Genomic DNA, 23898 nt, shown 5'->3' on the forward strand with positions numbered 1-23898 from the left:
TAGACCGGTCAGGAATATGAGAGAGTAACACCCGGACCCTGGATTTGTGACTGGCGTCTGAAGTCGGGGCAGTCTGGAGAGCTTAAGGGCTCAGCCCTTAACCTGGAGGGAAGGGGGGTCTGTACTAACTCCAGGTAGTTAGTGTCAGAGTTGAATTAAATTGTAGGACACCCAGAATTAGTATCTGCAGTGAACTTGAGAACTGCTTGGTGTGAAAAACCCACACAACTGGTGCCAGAAGTGTTCTGTGACTAGTAATAGATCATAGGAGCCATGCTATGTTCTCAATCATTGGATTTGCCATGAAGTCAAAAATCTCTGATGATTACATCTGAGTAAAAGGGTTCAAAATGATAATCTGTGCATGAAAAGCAGTGGCCACCCGTTCATCTGCAATGATAGTAGGCTTTTACAAATTCATCAACCACCTAATCATTACGGAGCATATGCAACATGCTAGTAACCAAGCTAGGCTCTGGGTTATAACAGTTACAATCTTTTCTGCTCTCTAAAGCACTACTCTGGGGCGCCTGGGTGGTTCAGTCGGCTAAGCATCCGACTCTTGGTTTCAGCTCAGGTCATGATCGCACGGTTCATGGGTTTCTAGCCCTGCATCAGGTTCTATGTTGACAGTGCAGAGCCTGCTTGGGATTCTCTCTCTCTCCCTCTCTCCCTATCCTTCTTCCAGTTATGCTCTCTTTCTCTGAAATAAATACACTTAAAAAAACAACAACAACAACTTTGTTTAAAAAAAAAAAAGACACTAATCCATGTTTAAGTGGGTTGTTAGGCTATTTCTCCACTAAAATTACTCTTCCTTCTGTTCTCGGAATGGTCCAAGTATTCCGAAAAGATCGTGGTGCTTTGAGGACTGACACAGAGAATTTCTGAAGCCAAGCATGATGGATCACCTTCACGCTGCGACCAGAAAGGCCCATTCCTCATCTGGCTTGGGACTCAGGGCAAGTGTGAGAGGAAAGTTGTTTAGGGACCATCACCAGAATTTTCCGCTCTCTCTTGACACGACAACCTCAAGCCCTCGCTCTGCTGGCTGGTGTCGAAACACGCTTATGAGAAATGCTGGATTATGTACCGAACCAGTTAGAAAAACGGATGACACGTTCCTGAGAAGAAACCGTTGTTTTCACACAGTCATCAACAGGGATGGCACCACCATGAACGACCTGCTTGGAGATGCCCTCGCACACTCCTTGAGGGGCTTGTTCCCTGGACCATCATTTACAATGTCTTTTCTTAAAGGTGATTCGAAGCTGCAAGTATTAGCAAGTGTCCCAGCATGATTAATAGAAGGCAAGGAAGCCACTTGTAAAGAGATAAAATATAACTACAGTGTAAGCCAGCAAGATGGTCAAGTAAATCCTGATGCCTCCGCTTATCATGGGGCTGTATGAAAAAGAAATTAACTCTAGAGGTCAAGACAATACTGTGGCACAGGGAGAGAATTATCGCTCTCCCTGAAGACTTTTCTCCCTGAGGCAAGACAGCACACACCCTAGATTAAACTTTCATCAGCACATCTGGAAATTCCATCAATCTTTCATTACGGTCTGGCTCAGAGAACCCTCTGCCTAGATGTCCGTTAGGAAGCTCTCCATCCTCTACGTGGAGACCCTCCGATTACGCCTAGGGAAGGAGACAACGACAAAGGGGAAATAGAGGTAACTTTTGGAGTAGCTCAAAAAAAAACCAAGGGGCCTACTATTTCTGAATCCCTGTCACCTAAAACAGAACCTCCCTTTGTCACTGGCAACTGCCACCAATTTAGAAGGGAAGTTTCCTTGGCACGAGCTGCACCCACCGCATGATGCAGCTGAACAGAATGAACACTTGCACTCACTCGCTTGCTCACAAAAGCTTCTCGAATGCCCTCCCCGCAGAAGTGCCCTCTGTACCGTGTGGAAGTGGCTGCCTCCTTTAGCCAGATGTTAACTCATGGGTCCACAAGGGAGGGTGTAGCCTGGAGACAGAAACCACCCCAGATATCTGAACAAAGAAAATATCATACAAAGAACTGTATGCAGGTAATAAAAAGGCAAAAAGGAAACAGAAAGAGGTTACCGTGGAGGCAACATTGCAAAGGGGGATGGAGGGGCGGTGACCTGTAGGGTTGAAGGAACAAAGCACAGAGGTTGGAATTATTAAAAGCTAGAAGCCTGGAGGGGCCCCACGGAGGAGAACACTGAGGAAGTGTTGCCTGGCCGTGCTGGCATCTCCAGGCTTGAAGGAGGGGCCCCGAGGCCCAGGGGCCCAGACCTTTAAAGAGGCACGGCAGCCGGCTGTGCTGGGGGCTCTGAAGAAGGGGCATGATGAAGCTCGTTCCGCATTTCTGCGAGTGTTGGGAACACCTCGAAGTGGAGTTTGAACTGATGCAATGGGGTGAAGCAGCTTTTCTAGGGTGATGCTCACAGGAAGCGAAGTAAGGAGCAAGTCTCTTCCTCCTCCAGCCTTGCAGTCTTCTAGTCAGAGCCTAACAGGCAGCAAACCAGACAAGCACAGACGAATTCTGCAGAATCTCGGCCTCAGAAAGCTGAGCCACCTGCAAAGGGTGGGTTTGGAGCTGAGACACAGCAGCTTAATACCTGGCTTAGGAAGCAACAGGTCACGGGCTCGGGAAGCTGAGGTGACTGGTCTCCAGAACATGCCAGAATGCTAGTTGTGTCACCTCTTCTTTTTCAATTGGCAAGTGTCGACCCAGCTCCATTTCCCAGAGTCCCTTGCAGCTGTGTGTGGCCAACAGGATGTGAACAGAATGTGAATATACGTGAGGTGTGCAAGTTCCAGGTCGTCTTGCAACTTAGAAGATAGTCAATCCCTTGTCCTGGTCAGACTGGAGGGATGGCACGGCCGCCACCTAGAAGGAGCAGGAGCCCGCATGGCACCGAGCCGCGCTGAGACAGTACTGCATGTTGCAGACTGCTACAGATAACGTGTCCCTAGTGTTTCAGACAATGGACCTTAGAATACTTGATACAGCAGCCCAAACATACCCTAGTGAATACAAAAAGGGTTAGCTCTAGGACAGCAGCAGAGCTGGGCAATGCTTGCAGGTACCCTGAGGAATGCCGGTAGAACGGAGGTATGGGTAGGAGAGGAGAGGCAGTCAAAAAGGACTTTGCCTTTCTTACAATGACCTCCTACAGCACCCGCAAAGATCCTAATTCTGCCCTGCAAGCATTACTATTCTAATGCTCTTTCTCTAAAGGGGAGGAGGGCATCCTAGGTCTCTTATGGCTGGGTCTCGATTCCTCTTTTTCTTTTTTTAAGCAACCCTCTAAAGATGTAAAAAATCATTCCTAGCTCAAAGCCATACAAAAAGAGGTCTCAAGGCCCTACTTTGTCAACTTCCGCTTTCATTCTGCAACTGTGGTCTTATCTCTTCAATTAAGAAGCCAGATCTTTAAGGACAGGGACCAGGCCATAGACTTCAAGGGTCTCCCTCCCGATATCTGCTTATTTTAGACCATCTGTCATCTCTTGTCAGGATGAACAGAGGAGCCTCCTATTCAGACAGATGAAAATCTCAGGAGTCTGGTCTCTGTGCTGTCGGAACCTGAAGGATCATCTAAGGTAAGTCACACCCTCTGTCCTGAGCCTCCTAATCTCTAAAAGAAGTTGGGGGATATTGTTACTAAACTACTTTTTCAATTTAAAAGGCTCTGAGTCAAAGTTTTATGTATTTTAATTAATTAATCCCAGTATTTCTCAGGACCTTTCCTGTCCCCACCCCCAAATTAAGCAGTGTTTTTAAAAGAAATTAAAACAAGACAACAGTGGCAGGAAAACAAGAACTATGTGTAACGAGAGCCTTTTAAAACAACTTAAACCAGGCAGGGTCTTGCTGGCTAAAACCAGATGGGACCATCCTAAGAGATGAGAATATGAAAAAATATATATATTTGGTATACTTGAGACTCACTATATTCTTTAGATAAAAGTTTCCTGAGATCTTGACCAGATAAAACAATTATGTCAAGGTTAAATTCATTCGGAAATTTATGAATTATCTATTATTAGAAATTATTCATCAACTGCAACTTCTTAACACAGCTCCAGAGGCAAGGGAAACAAAAGCAAAAATGAACTATTGGGATCTCATCAAAATAAAAAGCTTCTGCACAACAAAGGAAACAATCAGCAAAACTAAAAGGGAACTGACAGAATGGGAGAAGATATTTTCAAATGACATACCAGATAAAGGATTAGTATAAAAAATCTACAAAGAACTCACCAAACTCAACACCCAAAAAACAAATAATCCAATAAAGAAATGGGCAAAAGACATGAATAGACACTTCTCCAAAAAGGACATCCAGATGGCCAACCGACACATGAAAAAATGCTCAACCTCACTCATCATCAGGGAAATACAAATCAAAACCACAATGAGATACCACCTTACACCTGTCGGAATGGCTCACATTAACAACAACAGGTGTTGGCGAGGATGTGGAGATAGAGGATCTCTTTTGCATTGTTGGTGGGAATGCAAGCTGGTGCAGCCACTCTGGAAAACAGTATGGAGGTTCCTCAAAAACTTAAAAATAGAACTAACCTATGACCCAGCAACTGCACTACTAGGTATTTATCCAAGGGACACAGGTATGCTGTTTCGAAGGGACACATGCACCCCCCCTGTTTATAGCAGCACTATCAATGATAGCCAAGTATGGAAAGAGCCCACATGTCCATCGATGGATGAATGGATAAAGAAGATGTGGTATATATATATACAATGGAGTATTACTCGGCAATCAAAAGAATGAAATCTTGCCATTTGCAACTACGTGGATGGAACTGGAGGGTATTATGCTAAACAAAATAAGTCAGTCAGAGAAAGACAAATATCATATGACTTCACTCATATGAGGACTTTAAGATACAAAACAGATGAACATAAGGGAAGGGAAGCAAAAATAATATAAAAACAGGGAGGGGGACAAAACAGAAGAGACTCTTAAATATGGAAAACAAACAGAGGGTTACTGGAGGGGTTGTGGGAAGGGGGATGGGCTAAATGGGTAAGTGGCATTAAGGAATCTACTCCTGAAATCATTGTTGCACTATATGCTAATTTGGATGTAAATGAAAACAGAAAAAAAATAAATTTTTCTTCAAAACTAGGAAAGAGATGTATAAAGCATCTTCTAGAAAGAGAGGTTTCATAATACAAACTTTAGGCATAAATAATATCACAGGATCAACATTTAACCTGAGAAAATACTTAAAAATTTTTTTTCAATGTTTACTTATTTTTGAGAGAGAGAAAGACAGAGTGTGAGTGGGGGAGGACAGAGAGAGAGGAAGACAGAGAATCTGAAGCAGGCTCCAGGCTCTAAGCTCTCAGCACAGAGCCCGATGTGGGGCTTGAACTCACAAACTGTGATATCATGACCTGAGCTGAAGCTGGACACCTAACCGACTGAGCCACCCAGGCGCCCCATCCGAGAAAGTACTTTATAAAAAACATTTGTGCCCAATGGCTGTGGTCATTGCCATTAATTATGAAGGGATTTTATCTTCATTCTAGCAGGCCCGACAAAATCTCCATTTATGAATAGTTACTTGTTAAAACTAATTCCAATTTTTCTTAAAAACAAAGGCAGCAATCTAGTGTTGGCACTAATTTAAATGAATGAGTTGACTGACCAGAGGAGCATCTTCCAAAGTGTGTTCCATGTGACTGCATTTCCGTGAAGAAAAGGGTCCCAGTGAACGTCAGCACAGGAAAACCTCCAGGAGGGTCCAGAGTAAAGGGGGTCTTTGCGCTTTAACCCAGTTTCCTAACAGACTCTAAAATCTTGTTTTTCCCTCTCTGGGACAGCATATGAACATCTTACCTCATTAGTTCCCCATAGACATGGCTACGGACATCACTCCGAAACCCTCTGACTATCCCATCTACACAGTTTCCCTTCTCATGGGAAACAGACAGGATCGGCAGATACCACTACATATTGGCAACACACACAGGGGCCTGTGTGTCGGATCCTTCCCAGAAGACGGATCCATATCTGCCACCACGGATATGGTGTTAAAGGCCCCCATGTTCAGAAACTATGTTTGCTTGCTTTGGATACCTGTATGACGGAAGAGGGAGAAAGCTGTTTCCCAGGGTCTGAATGAGTAAGAAGAGAGCTGTGGCCAGCAATCAGCAGGGGCGCCTGAAAAACAGGCTCCTGAAATCCTCCCACCCATCCTTGAATGACAGCTGGCAGGCTCACAGAGGCAAGAGAGGTGGCTCTCCGGTGGTCTGCCTCAGTCCCTGGGGGCAAAGTGCCAGCTCTAAGGCCCAGGGCCATTTGTACCTGTGAAGATGCCCTCCTTCCCACAGCAGGAGGCAGTAGAGCAGGTGAATTCGGATACTCCCCAGTACTGCTTTGCATTGGAAATACAAGGCTTATGAAACTCCTTTCGCCAATCTGGAGGTCTGAGAGCCTTGATCTTTATCTTGCTGGGATCAAAAGGAACCAAAGTACAGGGGCGCCTGGATGGCTCAGTCAGTTAGGCACCCGGCTCTTGGTTTTGGCTCAGGTCATGATCTCGAGGTTTCATGAATTCAAGCCCCGTGTCAGAGAGCATGGAACCTGCTTGGGATTCTCTCTCTCTCCCTTTCTCTCTGCCCCTCCCCTACTCATGCTGTCTCTGTCTCACTCAAAATAAAGAAACTTAAAAACAAAAAGAAGAAGCCAAAGTATAGACTAGCCAAGAGAGAGGAGGTAGCTATCTCTTTGTTGGGCAGCAATGCAGAAGTGCTCTACAAAACACCACAATAAAGGCAGGCACAGCCCTCGAGAATAAGGCAAAAAGTTCAGCCCAGTCCAGCGATGACCCACACCCCACAGAGAGCCACCATCCGGTGTGACTGCAGCTTCTTCCATCATCCATGGTAAGAGGGTTCTCCACATCAACCTTGGGGATCAGTGGGGGGGTGTCATGGACAGATCACCTCCCCACCCAAAGTAAACTTACTCCCTAAGAAACTTCTCCAGAGGAAATAAAAAGCCTTGAGATAGTGCTAAACCCAAAATAACTTTAAAAAAATTCTGAAATTCCATGGCTCAGTGAAGCACTCTGAATTTCAAGAAAGATTTTGTGCCCTTCGAGCCTCTGGAATGCATACTTTTCTTTTTCATTTGAACCTCAAGAAATCCCCTAAGAGCCCTTGCAAACGAATACACTGCCCTGGTTTGATTTTCTGTGTGTACCTGATCCCACTAACTGACAAGCAGATTATTACAGGGTTAGAGGGGAAGAAAGAGAATGGAATCGCAGGAGCCCGGGCTTGCAAAGCAGACAGCAGAGGGTCAGGTTTGTGGTAAGTTGTCCATAAATGTTAGGGACTGTCACTGGCATTACCATGGTTATCTTATTACTCACCAGAGAACACAGACCCCAAGTTCCAAGGACTGTGCCTCCTGAGTTATAAATCAAATCAACAAGTCTTTGCTGGGCACCTAGAGTGCTGAGCTGGGCATGTAAAGGGCTGCATTCACCATATCGTCTCTTCCTCACATTTCATTAAACATATCTTTTTAGAATTCAGAGACACGGGGGGCGGGGGAGAGAGAGAGAAGAAATCCCCCTAAGAGATTCCATTTTCTCAGTAAGGAAAGTTACAAAGGAATGCAAAACGGGCTCATTTTTGCAAGCAAAATGAAACACTTTTATGTTTTATTCATGCAAAATGAAAACCCCTTTCCTTTGCAGCATTACAAATTGAATTTGCTCGTGTAAATTGCTGTAAAAAAAAAAAATAAAGAATTAAAAGCAAAAGAAAGTTAAAAAAAAAAAAAAAAAGCAGGAATACAAAGGCCCTTTCTTCTAGGGAATGAAAGCTCAAGGGACCAATGGGGAGAAATAGAACCTTTCACTGGCAAACATACTTTTTTATTTACTGCTTCCAAAAGCAATCCGACTCAAGGGCCCCCAACCCAGTGCAGAAGCTTGAAGTCCTGACAGCCAGTGTGGAACTTGAGGGAATTTCTAAATGACACTTATCCGTTAACACTGAGTGAGAATAAGAAGCGGTTTCAAAAACATGGTTAACCGAGCCCACATTTCAAAAAACATAACCAAGGCAATGTAACTGAATTCATACTGCTATCATTGGGGGGCTGCAGGTGGGCGGGGCTCTTCTTTTCTTGGAAGTTGGAGGATAACTGAACTCATTGTGTCTGGAACAGCCCCTCATCCCCCTGTATCCAATGATAAGCTGTCCTTGAAACCTGAGGTCTGACTCCTCCCATATTCACCCTGTCTTTGAAAGGAAGCTGTGTAATTAGATGTATCTGCTGGTCTCTGTTCCCTTCACGAATTAAGAGCTAACCTTCATTAACCATTTACCACGTCTCCATCACTGTGCCAGTTAACAATATGGACACAACTGTATATATACACTATACAAATGCTTTGTGGCCCCTATTATGATCTCCATTTCACAGATGAGAGAAACGGGATTCAGAGCTTGAATAATTTTGTCAACTGGATTTTTGAGTATTTTTTTTCTCCCTGAACATGTGGTGTTTGGCCTCAACTTCAAAAACTGTGTAGGCTGAAAACGTCATCAATGAAAATCTGCTTATGGTCTAATCTTAAGAAAGGTTAACAATCCCATCTAGTTGTACATGCATATAATGATCTTTACCGAGGCTCCTGCCTTTAAAACAACCTTGGGGGACAGGAACCAGGCAAGAATCGAGCATCCTACACCCTTACATTAAGGCTAATGTTTTCAATGATAAGCAAACCTCATCAGGTATTTTCCTTGCAAAATTAATCAATTCATATCAACTCATCCCTGTGGTGCTATAGCTCTGGCATGGTTAAGTGAATGACAGACAGGTGTATACGCACAAATTATCCACTCATTCCCCCCAGTGCACCTGGCCCAGCTGTCACCGTTCATCACTCCGTTACAAAAGCTCAAAGACACAACCCGGGGCGCCTGGGTGGGTCAGTCAGTTAAGTGTCCAACTTCAGCTCAGGTCATGATCTCGTGGCTGGTAGGTTCGAGCCCCGCCTCGGGCTTTGTGCTGACAGCTCAGAGCCTGGAGCCTGCTTCCGATTCTGTGTCTCCCTTGCCCTCAGCTCCTCCCCCACTCACACTCTGTCTCTCTCTCCCTCAAGAATAAATAAACATTAAAAAAAAATCCAAAAGCTCAAAGACACAACTGTGGTCTTAGGAAGCTTTATCCAGTCAGCAGGCACAAGACACTCCCGCTTTCTCTTTTGCAGACCGTTTATTCTTATGTCTGGTTATAGCAAAAATGCTTGTTCTTACACTGATGAGTACATAACCATTTTTCTTTCTGCTTGGAACCTGAAACTGAATCAAAAGACTACCAAATCTACCCAGGATAAACCAAGGCAGAGCCCCCAAGAGAGGACCACACGACCCAATAAACCAGAATGCCCAGGAATGGAACCAGAATGCCCAGGAATGGAGCTATAAGCCTAGAAGAGCATCTTTCTGTCATCTGGGCTTTTCACTTGCTTTTGTCCATTTTCAACAAAGAAACAACTAATCATCGTATGCCTGATCCCTAAATGCTAGGAGATCCTCGGATACTTTGAGAGTTGCCGAAGGCTAGCTATAATTTAAGAGCTGAATGCATTTCATGTAGCCCAATTACTTAACAACGGTATCCAAGTATGAGGTCTGTGGTAAGTGCCACTTTATTATTTAGGATATGTATTTGGATTTCCTTATTTCCAGCCATCCTAGAGAACAGACGATTCACAACACATCTACGAAGTACTTGCTGTAAATAACAAACGTTCAGCAGAATTTCAGAAAAACATCGAATGGAATTTTGAGGTGACCAGACATATCAAATGTTAAAAAAGTTCGGGCAGCCCCAAACCCCAGAAGTTCCCGATTGGCATGATTTAATGATCTAAAGCTCGTGGTACAACCTCTCCCTTCACGCAAGCCCTCTAAGAAGGAAACACCAACAGGAGGGCTTCTGAAATGGCTAAGATTAACCCAGACTGCAGAGAAGAGGGGGAAAAAAGGGCAGGGTTCCAGAGAGCCTGGGTGAGTCAGCAACTCAGATGAGGAGGACGTGCAGGAGGAGAAAGATGCAGAACTCGAAGACAGGATCCAGAGTTGACAAAAGGTGTGAGGGGCAGAAACCAGGAAGGGAAGTGGTTTGGAGGGTTTATGAGGCAGGGACAGAGATGTGCTTTTACTGTTTTACGTTTCTAAGGACAGTCTATTGACACCTTTCATGTTCAGTGAGGGACAACAACAGCGAGGCCACACTTTGGTGTGAAGGAAAGACTGGGGGGGGGGGGGGGGGACAAGTGACGGCACCAGCGCGGGGTACTCACCGGCCGTTGTCGCGGCCCACGCCCCACACGCGGATGCTCGCGATGGGCTGGGAGTGGAGCACGGTGCGGTCCATGGGGTCCACCAGGCTGAGTGTGTCGTTCTCCAGGATCAGGTACATGTCTTTCCCCTGGGGTCCCAAAAGAAAACACGCTCTTTTTCTCGGGAAGCTATGGGTCATGATGCCTGCAGCCATCTAGGGACATCATTTCAAGGGCAAAAGAAACCACCCTTCAAGTCTGTTATTTGTTTTCCTAAGAGCAACATCCTCTCCTGACTAAGCATAAGTCTGGGGCACCAGGGTGACTCAGTTGGTGAAGTGTCTGGCTCTTGATTTCAGCTCAGGTCATGATCTCAGAGTTTGTGAGATCAAGCCCCATGTCAGGCTCTGTGCTGGCAGGACGGAGCCTGCTTTGGATTCTCCATCTTCCTTTCTCTCTGTCCCTCCTCCACTCATGCACTCACTCTCTCTCTCTCTCTCTCTCTCAAAAATAAAGAAACTTAAAAAAATATGCATGAATCTTTCATACTCCCCCCACACCCAGCTTCTCTCTCCCTTTCCAAGTCCTCTCAAATGTATCCTTAGCCTGCCTTCTACCCAGCTCTTGTTTTTCATTATTTACAATTCTGAATCTTGACTTGGGGAAAAAAAGGCTAATGGAGGGGTTCCCTGGAGAATCCGGTCTTTCGCTAACTCCACGCCTGTCATTCTCATCACCTGTCTCTGTCCATCCCTTCCTCTCTGGTCAGACCCTAGCAGGCATGTCCCCGATGGCCTTCCCGCAACCATTACCATCCCATCCCTTGGTATTTACAGTACTTTGCATCTATGTGATTTGGTTGACAAACAGCAGGTGCATCTGTGGCATCTCTTGGTACCACAACAGCTAGTGTTTATAGGACTTTATCGCATTGCAGATACTATGCCATGTGCTTCGGGCACGTTGGTTCATGATCTTTCCGACTTGCCCTGAGAGCTTGGTTTGCTATTATCTCCAATTCACCAGTTCACAGACAGGGAAATCGAGGCTTCAAGGTTAGGCAACATGCTCCAGGTCTCACCCAGAAACTGTGAGGCCTTTAGCGACAAGGTGCTGCTGTAATACCACAAGGAGAGGCCGACGTTTCTCACTGCTTGCATGGCTCTTTAGGGTTTGGCCTCCTGTCTCCTCACATATGTTGGCTCTTTGGGGCCAAGAACACTGGACTATTCAATTTTATTCCCCCTGCAATCCCTCAGGCATCATTTGAGAAATTATTAAACATTTGCTGCACACTAAAAGACGCTGTCCTTTCCCCCACCCTTAGCTGAGGGCAGCCCTCTGGTGGTTTTCAGGAGATGCAAGATGGCTGTGCCTCGGAGAGCTGGGAACGGAGAGGGGGCAGGTCCCAGGTGGTGCCAACCAGGTGATGCACACTGGGATTACTGAGAGCTGTCTGGGCATGTCTGGTGCCTTCTCCTTCCTCTCCGTCCTTCCCCCAGGAATGAGGCACTGACTGTAGCCTAAGAGGTCTTCAGCCAGACCTGCTAGTGAGTGGCCCCCAGTACAACCCCCACCTGGTAACCCCCACCCCACTTCTGTCCAGCTGCTGCATGGCAAACACCTTGCAGATACTAACACACTCTGAAAGCCTCTGTTTTAATGCTTTATGGGATGTGAGCCATGGTCCCCCTCACTGAGCAGGGTGATGCATTTCCTTTGAGCTAACTCAGCTTAGAAACCCCAACCGGTCCTCCCAAAGGTCCCAGAGGCTGTCTTTGTTGGTTAGTTCTACTGGCCATCTTTACACTGTTGGTCAGAACCGATGCCAACTTCCAGCTGGTCGTCTAAACTGAGAATGGCTGGCTGAGTACGGAATGTCCCTGAATGAAAATACAGCGTGGCTTCTGCTGGGTCATTCAGCACACTCGTAGCTTCCCATGCACATCCTATCGATTTTCTCATTAACACACGGCAGCTCTGGGCTGCCCAGTATAAAGTCTTGCTAATTGGTTTTTGTTACCCCAACAGCAATGTGTATGCAGCCGTTATCTAAAGATGAGACACTCATCCAGCACTCATGACTATATTTTCAGTCAGTCACTCAAACATGTAAGGAGTTGTGCTGTATGTGTGAGGCATGGCAAAAAGGCAGAGCTCATAACCCTAAGCGTTGAGCTATACTTCATATACTATGAACTAGAAACACTGCCTGAAGAGTTTATTTTTCAGAAGAGGAAAGAACTGAGAAAAACAGGAATGGCATAGCAGGGTTAAGTAGCAGATTTCTGGCCTGGCTGCTCCCTTACCCTATATCCCCCATCCAAAGTTCTCTCTCTCTGTCTCTCTCTCTCCTGTAGGAATCCTGCCAAGTGGAGATTCCTTTAGAATTTTACTAAGCTCTTCTAAGTATCTAATGCTAAGTATGGTGGTATTCATCAGTCACTCACACATTAGTATAAATTACTTTCTTCTAAATCCTAGCTGAGATTTATTCTTCTGGTGGAATAGCATTTTTAACTGAAGGAGATGGCAGGTAGATAATTTGGTGGGAAAGACATGTCTGGGTATTTGGGTGGGAGGTGGGAAGTAATGCAGTGAAAGTATGGGAAAGCCAAATACCAAACAAATGTCCTTTTCTTGGACAGGAGAAAATTTTTCCCTCTTTTCCCCATGCTCGAGATCTGAAAGTCTGGATGGCAATGCAGCCCAGCCCCATTCTAAGGTGCAGACACTCCTCCACGGGAAGCCTTGGGAGCCCCACTCTCATTATGACACAGCTCCTAGGGTTACGTGACGGGGGCTCCAAACAGCCCATCAAAGGTGTCAGGGCTCTGGTGACCCTGGGCATGGTTTAAGGGTCATGGATTCATGCAGCGAGCACTGTTTCCAGGTGCTCCTAACATACCTGCTCCCCAGATCTCCAAGCATGGTAGGCATATGGATTTTCCCGTTTGATATGATTTTTATACGAATTTGGTATTTTTACCTATTACGTTCCTTTCTGAAATGATGTCAACTAACATTTCAAAAACAGAATTACCTTATTCAAAGTGAGAAAAGAATATATAGGCATCCATTCTAAAAGCTCAGGTATAATAATGATTTTCAGATTATAAATAAAGCAGAATGTGTTATAAAAGGATAATTTGTCAACTTTTAGAGTACAGGGACATCAAACATTGCTGCGTGTATGTGTAGGGGTCACATTACCCTTCGAGAACATAGTTTCAGAGGCTCTTCTCTCCTTCTTACATAAGGGTGCATCCGATATTGCATGCAAGTTTCGGGGTTTCGGGGCCCTAGCACCCATTCATACGTCTCTGGGGCTCAGAGATACCAGGTCAGACCCTGTCATGTAGACACAGAGAACTGTTCTCTGCCAGGGCCCAGTCCTCGCTGGGATCTTGGCTGGGCTAACAGATAAATCAAAGGGTACACCATGCTCACACCACCTGCCTTTCTGGGAAAACGCACCTGATAAACATCCTCAGTATCACATCCCGTGGAGCTCTGGCGTCTCACAAAGCACAGCAGAGCATAAGCAAGCCTGCCATTAATTATTCCCACGTTTTACTCACCTCTCCCCAGATGCCGACCGTATCCCGGATGTCATTTTTGCAGTAAGAAAGCTGCCTGATGCAGTTGTTGACGGCAACGCTGCTTTTACCAGGGGCGAGGTCCTCCTCTGCCATTTCCACCCATCCCAGGGAACGCACAGCAAAACACTGGAAGACAAAGCAGAGGGCATGAAAGTACACACTGATCATGGCCCCTCTCCTCCAGTGTGCCAAAACCCCCTGCAAGGTAGCCCTAATGCATCTTCAGTTACTGTATCATGTGTGGTCATCAAATTCAGCAAACAAATCCTCCATTGTTGGAAAATTACACTGTGACTGTTTTTTACTGTTAAAAATTGTAGTGATAAACAACTTCTTGCCTACTTTTCTGTGTGTGTTCAGATTTTTGTCTCAGAGTGTAGATTACTAGAAGTAGAATTACAGGGCTAATTAGTATAAAGATTTTTAAGCTCCTTTACCTATGATAAGGGGTTAAATTTTTTTTTTTTTACATTTATTTATTTTTGATAGAGAGAGACAGAGCACAAGTAGGGGAGGAGCAGAGATAGAAGGAGACCCAGAATCCAAAGCAGGCTCCAGGCTCTGAGCTGTCAGCACAGAGCCCAACATGGGGCTCAAACTCACAAACCACAAGATCATGACCTGAGCTGCAGTTGGACGCTTAACCGACTGAGCCACCCGGGTGCCCCGGCATTTTTTTTTTTTTAAATAGTAAGAAATGCAACACCCATGAAATTTACTACTTGTTAAACGCCTAGAACAAGATAATGGGAGAGAAAGAATTAAATACATATTAGGTACTTGTTTCTAATAATGATAAAGCAAAATGTGTTTTCTAGTACCCAGAAATGAAGGAAAATAGGGGGGAAATGTGCTTTTGTGATAATAGGTCTCGGGTCCTATAGCATCTGTAATTAGCACCAAATCCTGAAAGCCCACACAATGGACAAGTTCATAAGATACTTCACAGCACAAATTCTTTTAATGGTTTTATCCTTTGGAGATGTTTTTATTTGAGATCACACTCCTTGTCTTCCTTTTAGAAATTCGTTTCTTCAACTGTTTCAAGATATAAAAAGTATTATATGCACATTGCAGCAAATGAGAAAATTCAAAGATGTATAGAAAAGAAATTCACAGGACATGTGAGGGGTAATTTGGCTACAGATCTGCTTGCTGTCAATCGCCAGGGATGCTAGGTGGCTGAAACCGGGGGCTCCCAAGCTGCACAGCACTTGAAGAAGAGCCTTCCCAGCCCAGGCGGGGCAAAGGAGGGGCCCCGTCTCTGCAGGAGCCAACAGGCTGGCTCTCAAAGAGCATCTTGTAAAGTTCCCAGAGTGTACTTCATAATCAGACTGAAGAAGAGGCAGTTAACTAGGTATGAGCAGTGAACAGGACAGCCCAACTGTTGAAAAAGACAGAAAATGCCCACCACCTCCAGAATGCAAACAGCCAGGGTCCCCGGGGAACGGGGAATGTGCCTCTGTTCTTTCCACGACCGCTGCCCTAAAGTAACCTCTAGCTTCCTTAGAGTACATTTACACTGAGGTTTTGAACCTACCCCCAACTCACAGGGCTTGGCTGCCAGGGCAGTTCCAACAAGGACCACCGAGGGCGGAAGAACTCCCCCTCCCCGCTGGTGGGAGGAGTCCCTTGGAGGGTTGGAGGCGGGCTCTTGGGAGGGCCCAGCTCTGACCCATAACCCGTGCTAGTATGAAAACCAGATAACCAACCGCCCCGTGCAGTTGCCATCTCCGGACCTGCCTGCTGTCCCAGCTGAGTGTACTTTTGCTTTGATCACTCTTGAATGCTTGCTTGCTTACGTGTGGTTCTGAATTCCTCCTTGGCCAGACTCAAGAACCAAGGCCAGGGAACACGACGACTTACTGCTGATGAAATGAAGAAATGCTATGAACTGTCCCAAAGTGACCACATTCGGTCCAGTTCCACCTCCCCTGTCTCACCCCCACGCCCTGACAGGACACCTCCTTCCCCGAGTTGCTAACCACGTTCTCTCAGGGGGCCAAAAACCCCACCAAAGTACCCATCTATTTAAGCAAACGGCACACAGGTCCTTCAGCCTAGTGGGGACACAGTGAGGTATCTGCATAAGCACAGGGAACAGAACGGCAGCCCTGAGCTGACGGTGGATAGGATGCCTTCTACAAATACACCAACAAGACAAGGTGTCCCTGTGACAGCTGCAAAAGCTACTCAGCGCTCTGTGTCTGGAGGGAAGTTTCTGGGAGATGCCCTCACACTTCATCCAGTGCAGCGAAACCACTCACAGGGGAGGCGGATGCCCACGGGCACGAGGGGTGACCAGCAGGGAGATGGCCTCTGTCAGTGGCAGGCCCGGCCCGTCTGCAGCTCTGCTTCCTCAGCCTGGAGACCAAAGTGTGTTTCTCCTGGCGGGTAAGTCACACCTGCCACACCCCCACACCATGGCACACACCTTCCCGAGCTCACAACCTCCGGGGGGTCGGGGCGGGGGCTGTGCCCCTCAGTGTCCCTTTCTGCTTCCTGCACGTTAGTGTAACTCACTAACCTCCTCCTTGTTGGTTCCAGCGTGGCCCCACATCGGTAAAAACACAGTGCCACAATGATGGGGTTTTGGGGTGGCGGTGGGGTTGGGAGCTGACGGCCAAGAAAGAATTCCTGAGACGTCTTTTGATGTAAAGACAGTGATTTTATTAAAGCGCAGGGACAGGACCCGTGGGCAGGAAGAGCCGCACTGTAAGTGTGTGTGTGGGGGGTGACCGGTTTATGGACTGGGGAAGGGGGAGATAAAGTTGAGAGAGTTCCTGAAGGAACTGTCACCTGCGGTCCACGGATTACTGGAGGCCTAGCTATTGTCAAGCTAAGGTTGTTTTCCCCTCTAGCAAAGCATTAACGTTAAGACAGGAGGGAGTTCCCGGAGAAATGTTATACTGACTGCCTCAAGTATCTGTCAACGCGCCGCAGGTTATAAGGAAACTGAAGTTTACCTGCCATTTCCTTCTGCCTTTGATCCCCCCATCACTATGGAGGGAAGGGTGATGTTGGGGCTCCAGGAAACTGAGTCTACGGGGGTTTCAGGAGATTAGGCTATTGATAAGATTGCCTTTTTCCCGTAATTTACTAAGATATTTGTAAACTGATGGAGACTCTATCAGTTTAACCATTTGTTTTCTGTCCTGTCCTTTGTCCTAGGGCAGCAGGAGGGCCTGAGGGATGCCACACATAGCTCACCTGGGGGCGGGAGAGGGTGCTATTAGCCTGTACTTTGCCCTCAGCTTGCCCCACACTCCCTCCTCAACAATCCACCCAGCCTGCTTTCTGATCTTGTCACATCCCACCTTGTGATGAAAAACTCTGCGTTTCCACCTTCACCAAATAAGCGTGTGGCGGTTTCCCCATAAGCCAACAAGCAGTTCTCAGACACCAGCTGGGTGTCCTACGATTCAACTCCATTCTGACACCACCTGCAGACAGTCCCACAAGAGTGTCTCTCCCCCCCCCCCCCCACCTCCGCCACTTCAGATGCCAGTCACAAGCCCAGGTTATAGACTGCAGGTTCCAACAACTCACTCCTTGGATTCAGTTCATTTATTAGAGCAGCTCACAGAACTCAGAAACATTTTACTTACGACCTTCCACGCCCGCCCAGGTACCCTGTTCTCCCCGGTCTCCATGTGTTCACCATTCTTTTGGGTTTGTATGGAGACTTTACAACTTAGGCAAGATTGGTTAATTCAGCAGTCACAGGTGCACTGGTGATGGAACTCAATCTCCAGCCCCTTCCCTCTCCCCAGGGTCCAGGGGTGGGACTGAAAGTTCAACCCTCTACACACCAGGTTGGCTCAGATGGCCACCAGCCCCAGCCTTGGGTGCTTTCCAACAGCCAAATAATTAGCATAACAAAAGTGATTAGCATCCCAATCACTCTCAGCACTTCAGGGAACTCCAAGGGTTTGGGGAGCTGTGAGCGGGGACCAAAGGTAAGCACCAAACACAGGAGAAATATATCTCAACATCCAAATATATTTTTTTCTTATAAATCACACGGTCACACATCTCTAGTGCTCTCCTCCTGTGTCAAAAAAGAATTGGAAACTCTCTTGATTTGGAGAACATTTATATCATCCCAACCTACTTTAACGCAGAAAATACACAGCACAATTGTATCATCTGACACAACAAACCAGACATTGTCCAAATGCCAAAGGTATTATTAATTCATTTACTCCTCACGTCAACCCTTTGAAATCAATACTACGTTAACTGTACCCATTTTCTAGGTGAGGAAAGAGAAGGAAGCATCAGGCTAATAAGTGGTGAACTCAGGGTTCAAACCCAGGCAGTCCGACTTCTGGGCTCCCACTCTTAACCACTGTCTATCTGTCTGAGATTTTGCTGGAGGAACAGTGTCAGAGAGGGCAACAGAACAGCCAGCAACATCAGCACAACTGTGACTTTATATGGCCCAGAGCAGGGACAGCCTGGATTAAAATCTCAGCTCTGATTTACTGGTACTGTGATCTTGCCAAGTGATTTACACGATCCCAATTTTTTCCTCATTTATTAAAATGGAAAGAACACGCTGAACATTTGTTGAATGGAAAGAGCAAATGAATAGAGTGCTACAATAAATCTTAACTGGAGTTATCAAAGGGGGAAAGAAATGAAAGGACAGATTTGAAGTTAGGGTGACCACATGTTCCAACCGTCCCCACGACAGTTCTGGTTTATGTTTGCTGTTCTAGCAAAATCACTGAGTGGCTCCTTTTACTCTCAAAAGGGTCCCAGTTTGGATAATAAATTATTATAGTCACTCTAGTCAAATTCCAGTGATTCTGCCTCTGATGTGAAAACTGAGGTTTGAAGGGGATACTGTGATACGCCCAAGTGGAAACAGCGTTCGAGATTGACAGAAGCTGCCATCAACAGACCATCTGGTGATCCTGGCAGAGGTGAACGGCAAAATGCCAGTATGACCATACGAATGGTCATATGCCCTTTAAACTAGAAGCCAGGAACACATTTTGCCTGCTACAAAATCCTACAGCCCGTAAATACTCAAAGGAATTTATTAACAATAAGTAGGGAATACTGGCTGCTTTTTGTCCTTTGAGTTCAAGATTTCAATCTAAACAAGCTCACTGAAACTCAAGGGTATTTTTCTTGGCTAAGAAATGCACATGGTGCATGAAGTGCATTGTTTGTCACACTGATAAAAAGAAAACAAGACCCCTTACTATATTATTACAACGAATTTAAGTAATTTTCCTTGTGCAATCTTGCTGCTGTTGTAATTCGGTTTCTGATCTATAAAGCTTCACCACGGGTCCCCGTGGCCTAAGTAAGAGGAAACAGGTATAAGGGGAATAGCCGAGAACCACCAGGGAGCGAGCTCGACTTCCTACCGAAGAACCAAGTGACAAAGAGCAGCCTGTGCTGTTTGGTGCTGCCCCCGTGTGGCGAGGAAGGTTTACAACCACCACCACTTTTCCTTAAGCTCAGAAATAATGATACTTAGTGTAATCAGCTCTGGGAATAAACATTTGTTTCAGAGTACGGAAAGAGCCCAAAATATTCAATCAAAAAAACCGAAATATTCAATCAAAAAAACCCAAATATTTAACCTTTTTCAAAATTTAAAGAAAAAAAAAACAATGTTTGCTCTTTGATGTTCCTTTTTCTTCTCCTTTTTCTTTCTTCTTTCTTTGCTTCCTTCCTTTCCTTTCCTTTCCTTTCCTTTCCTTTCTTTTTAAAATTTTAAAGTAATCTCTATACCCAACATGGGGCTTGAACACACAACCCCAAGATCAAGAATTGTACACTCCACTGACCAAGCCCGTCAGGCACCCCGATGTTCATTTTTCGGTAGCTCTTTACCAAAAGGGCACAAATGAGTAATGGTTCAGGGAAAGGACAGTGTCATCGTATGAATCTGGATTTAAGTCACAACTTTGGGGAAGTCACTTCAGATCTCTGAGTCTCAGTTTCTTCATCTGCAAGGTGGGAATAATAACAGTACCTATACTTTATAGTATTGTTGTTGGGACTACATGAGACAATGCAGATAAAGTGTTTAACATAGTGCCTGGAATACAGCAAGAACTTGATGACCGTTTGTTATATTATTGACATTTTAACTTTCCTATGTGTGGGTTTTAAAGATCTCTCTAGTTTCACAGACTGCAGCAGAGGCTAGCATGTGGAGATGTGCTGTGGGCTGTGGTACATGCAAGCACAGCACCCACAGGCCTTCGTTGAAACACAGAAAACTGGCCCCTGGCCCCACAGTTTCTGATTCAGTAGGTCCTAGTAGGGAGTCTGCAAGAGAATATGTGTTTCTTTCTTTTTTGTAATTTTTAAAGTTAAAAAAAAATTTTTTTTAAAGATTTTTGAATGCACGCATGCACGTGCATGAGCGGGGGAGGGGCAGAGAGAGAGGGAGACACAGAATCCAAAGCGGGCTCCAGGGTGAGCTGTCAGCACAGAGCCCTAAGTGGAGCTCGAAGTCAAGAACCATGAAATCATGATCTGAGCTGAAGTCAGATGCTTATCTGACTATGCCACCCAGGCGCCACCCCCCCCCCCCGCCTTTTAAAAAATTTATTTATTATTTATTTGGAGGGAGGGAGAGAGTGTGGGAGGGGCAGAGAGACAGGGAGAGAGAGAATCCCAAGTGGGCTCCACATAGTCAGTGCAGAGCCCGATGCAGGGCTCAAAATCATGAAGCATGAGATCACGACCTGAGCCGAAGCTGGACACTTAACCGACGGAGCCACCCAGGAGCCCCGAGAATCTGCGTTTCTAACAAACCCCCAGGTGATGTTGAGGTTGCAGGTCTGGGGGCCACGCTGTGAGAACCATCGCTATAGACAGGACGGCTCCTTTCCTCACCCAAGGTCACGCTGGCCCTAAGCTCGTCCTTAAAGTAAAGTGTGGGTGGAAAGCCCAAGACTGCCACTTACTATTCATGACCTTGAGCACGTCAGTGAAAATCTCCGTGCCTCAGCTTCTTCACGTGATACTCAAATTCCCTGTCTCCCAACAGTCTGTCACATGTGCGGATTAAAGGGGCAGAGTTTGCCGCTGCTCCTGTTGCTGTTGTCAGTCATCACTGGCATTAGGGGAACGAGAGTCATGGCTGAATTCGAAGGGACACAGCTCTTGGCCCGAGGCTTCCTTCTCTCCCACCCAGTCTCTCCTCCCCGGACAGGAATCAAATTGTCACGTCTCGGTTGGAAACACACATTGTTTCAATTTCATTGTCTCTGAGTACTGCATTAATAGAGACACACGCCTGGGGGAAACCTCTGCCAGGGAACACGTGTTGAGGGAAAGAATACAGTAAAAAGCCTTGGTTTCTATGATCAGACAGTCCTGGGTTTGAATTCCTACATTCCCGTCAATGGGTGCTCAACCTCTGTGAATCCAAGTTTTCGCAGGTGAAAAATGGTTACAATATAGGGTCACAGAGCATCCGGGAGATCCAAGGGAAACGAGGAAAGGAAAGTGGCTGGCGCATTGTGGGCCCTCGGAAATATTCACTTTCTTCTCTCTCCGGATCAAGGAGGCCCTCTCGTTTCACTCTTTGTTCTCTGGGAGGTGGTCTGTGTTTTCTTCCCCTGAGCTTTAATGAGGACAAGCAAGATGAGAACACGATAGCAGAGGACTGGGGGGGGGGGGGGGGGGGGGCGGGGGGGGGGGGGGAAGGGGGGGAGGGGGGGGGGGGGGGGGGGGGAGACGAGGGAACCAGAGCTGCTTGAGGGTCCAGCCTTGCCTGCCCCCAGGTAAGCCAGCCTCGCTGAATGGCACCGAGGAACACGGTGCTCCGATGAGCCGACGTCCACAAAGCAGCACCTTCATTGCCCAGATCAAGTTCAGTGCCCTATGACTACTGAGCGGCAATGACAAAGAGGAGGATGATACCAGAATCAACAGCCAAACTACACTCGAATTTAAAAAGTTCACGGAGAAAAGGCTACAGTTGGGTCTAGCGCTACACATGTAATCTTAGTTAACACTCATTTATAGGACTGACTTTCCATTGAAGCCTAATCACCCTGCAGCACAATAACAACGGTGTATTCAAGTCAATCAACATTTACTGAGTGCCTATTAGTTTCTGGAGACACAGAGAAATGAGTCAGACACAGCTCCACTCTCAAGAAGCCTGCAAAGGAGCAGACACGAAGTGGGAATCTATCACACGGCAACGGGAAATAAAGGGACACAGACGTACACATGCGTGTTGATTGCTCAGAGACAGGGAGTTTGGGACTGATTCCTGAGTGATGTGGTATTGAGCTGAGCCTTGTAGGATGGATGGATTCATTCAGTTAACAAACATTTACTGACACTTTAAGCCAGGTACCGGAGACACATCGATGAACCAAAAGGCTCTGCTCTGAGTAGTATTTTAAAAAGTTGGAAGGGTGTATTCATTTGGCCATGGCCCCAAAGGTGACACAGCTCTGCTGAGTGAGCAAGATGAGTAAAGGTACATGGTATGTAAGGGAGGGGCATGAGCATGATGGTTTAGAGCCCAGGATTTCAAGTCACTGATCTGGGAACAAATCCCAAGTTGGATGATCTGAGCCAAGTTACTTAATCTTGGTGAGCCTCAGTTTCCTCCTCTGTTGCAGTGAGGACAATGGTATGGGCCTCCTGGGGGTACTGGCATGATTAAATGGAATGGTCTGTGCTCAGTATCTTCACAAGATCTGGCCCAAAGGGAATGGGTGAGAAAAGGGGGCCGCTCTTTTCTCAAGATCTTCGGTCTTTGTCAAATGTGTCAGGATTGGGGAATGTCACCAACAGCCAGCCATTAGATCCTGTTTTGTTTTTCCAACTAACGATCAAGTGGGACTACACCTCAGTGGCTGGAGGTGGAGAGAGACACAGGGCCTGGGGAGGAGCAGAGGAGGAGGGCCTGGGGAGGAGCAGAGGAGGCTCTGTATTCTTCAGAAGGGCAGGCTCTATCTCCTCAGCCCATCTCAGGGTGTTTAACCAAGAGTCTACCGCCCTGGGGATGGGGTCCGTGGATGGGCTTCTAAACCTCCTGAAAATATATTCCAAATTGTTTGTGTGTTTCCATATTATGGAAAAGTGTCCAAAGCTTTCACCAACTTTCCAAAGGCTGTGAGAATATGAAGTGCTTCAAAAGAATTCCAAGGGAGTTAGATACCAGAGTACTCAGTCATCATGACGTCAATTAAGACACATGTATCGGGATACAAAAAGCTTACCGGTTGGCATCAGAGTTCTTCTCTGACAAGTGGAGGAGGAGGAGGAGAATGGTTCAATGGCTCCACATACGAAATGATCGGGAATTCAGGGGAGAACAGAAGTGTGAATGAAAGGCAAGTGGGTATATAACCTCTAGGGAGGCACAGTCTCTGAGCGGGTGGCTTGTAAAGAGGAGGGAAGTTCTGAAACCCGCACCTGTTTTTGAACACAGTGTAAGCCCCTGGATTATCCTTGGTGCTCCAGCAAAAGTGAGCTACAAAGCGATGGCTGATGTCCAGGGAGAATGAAAAGAGAAGGGTGTATGCTCCCCTGGGGAGATGCAGGAGAGAAGCAGCAACAAGCAAAGGCCTCAGGGTGGAGCCGGGGAAGTCAACACAAGCCCCAGGGCATGGGCAGAACTTTGGGAAGGACCCCTGGACTTCCTCAGGACAAGAGACTGGCCTTCTCCCCTGGAGCCTGGAGCAGGGTGATTCTGGCTGGTGCCGTTTCGCAGAGCTCTTCTGCAGAGCCCTTTTAGGTCTGTGTTCTTGGGGCCATGTGTTCCTGCTGCACAAGACTGTGAAGAAGAACTTTTCTTTTTCTTTTTTTTTTTTTTTTAAGAAAAAGAGAGAGAGAAGCAGGGCTCAGCTGGGGCTCATGTTTTTACCTGAAGCGGGGCTCGTGCTCACCAACTGTAAGATCATGACTTGAAGTCAGATGCTTATAGACTGAGTCACCCAGGTGTCCTGAACATCTCTCTCTC

General features: G+C 46.4%; 1 protein-coding gene across 10 annotated transcripts in view; it reads right to left on the reverse strand.

Moving 5' to 3' along the window:
* APBB2 (amyloid beta precursor protein binding family B member 2) overlaps window positions 1–23898 on the reverse strand; it is a 382316-nt gene that overhangs the window by 61364 nt on the left and 297054 nt on the right. For all 10 annotated transcript variants that reach the window (XM_049631938.1, XM_049631929.1, XM_049631928.1 and 7 more), the window contains 2 exons: window positions 13914–14060; window positions 10354–10481 (listed from right to left, as the gene is read on the reverse strand). In XM_049631938.1, the coding sequence (XP_049487895.1) occupies window positions 10354–10481; window positions 13914–14060 (275 nt within the window). The remainder of the gene's footprint in view (window positions 1–10353; window positions 10482–13913; window positions 14061–23898) is intronic.

This window comes from Panthera uncia, chromosome B1 (genome assembly GCF_023721935.1).
Source record: "Panthera uncia isolate 11264 chromosome B1, Puncia_PCG_1.0, whole genome shotgun sequence".
Lineage (NCBI taxonomy): Eukaryota > Metazoa > Chordata > Mammalia > Carnivora > Felidae > Panthera > Panthera uncia.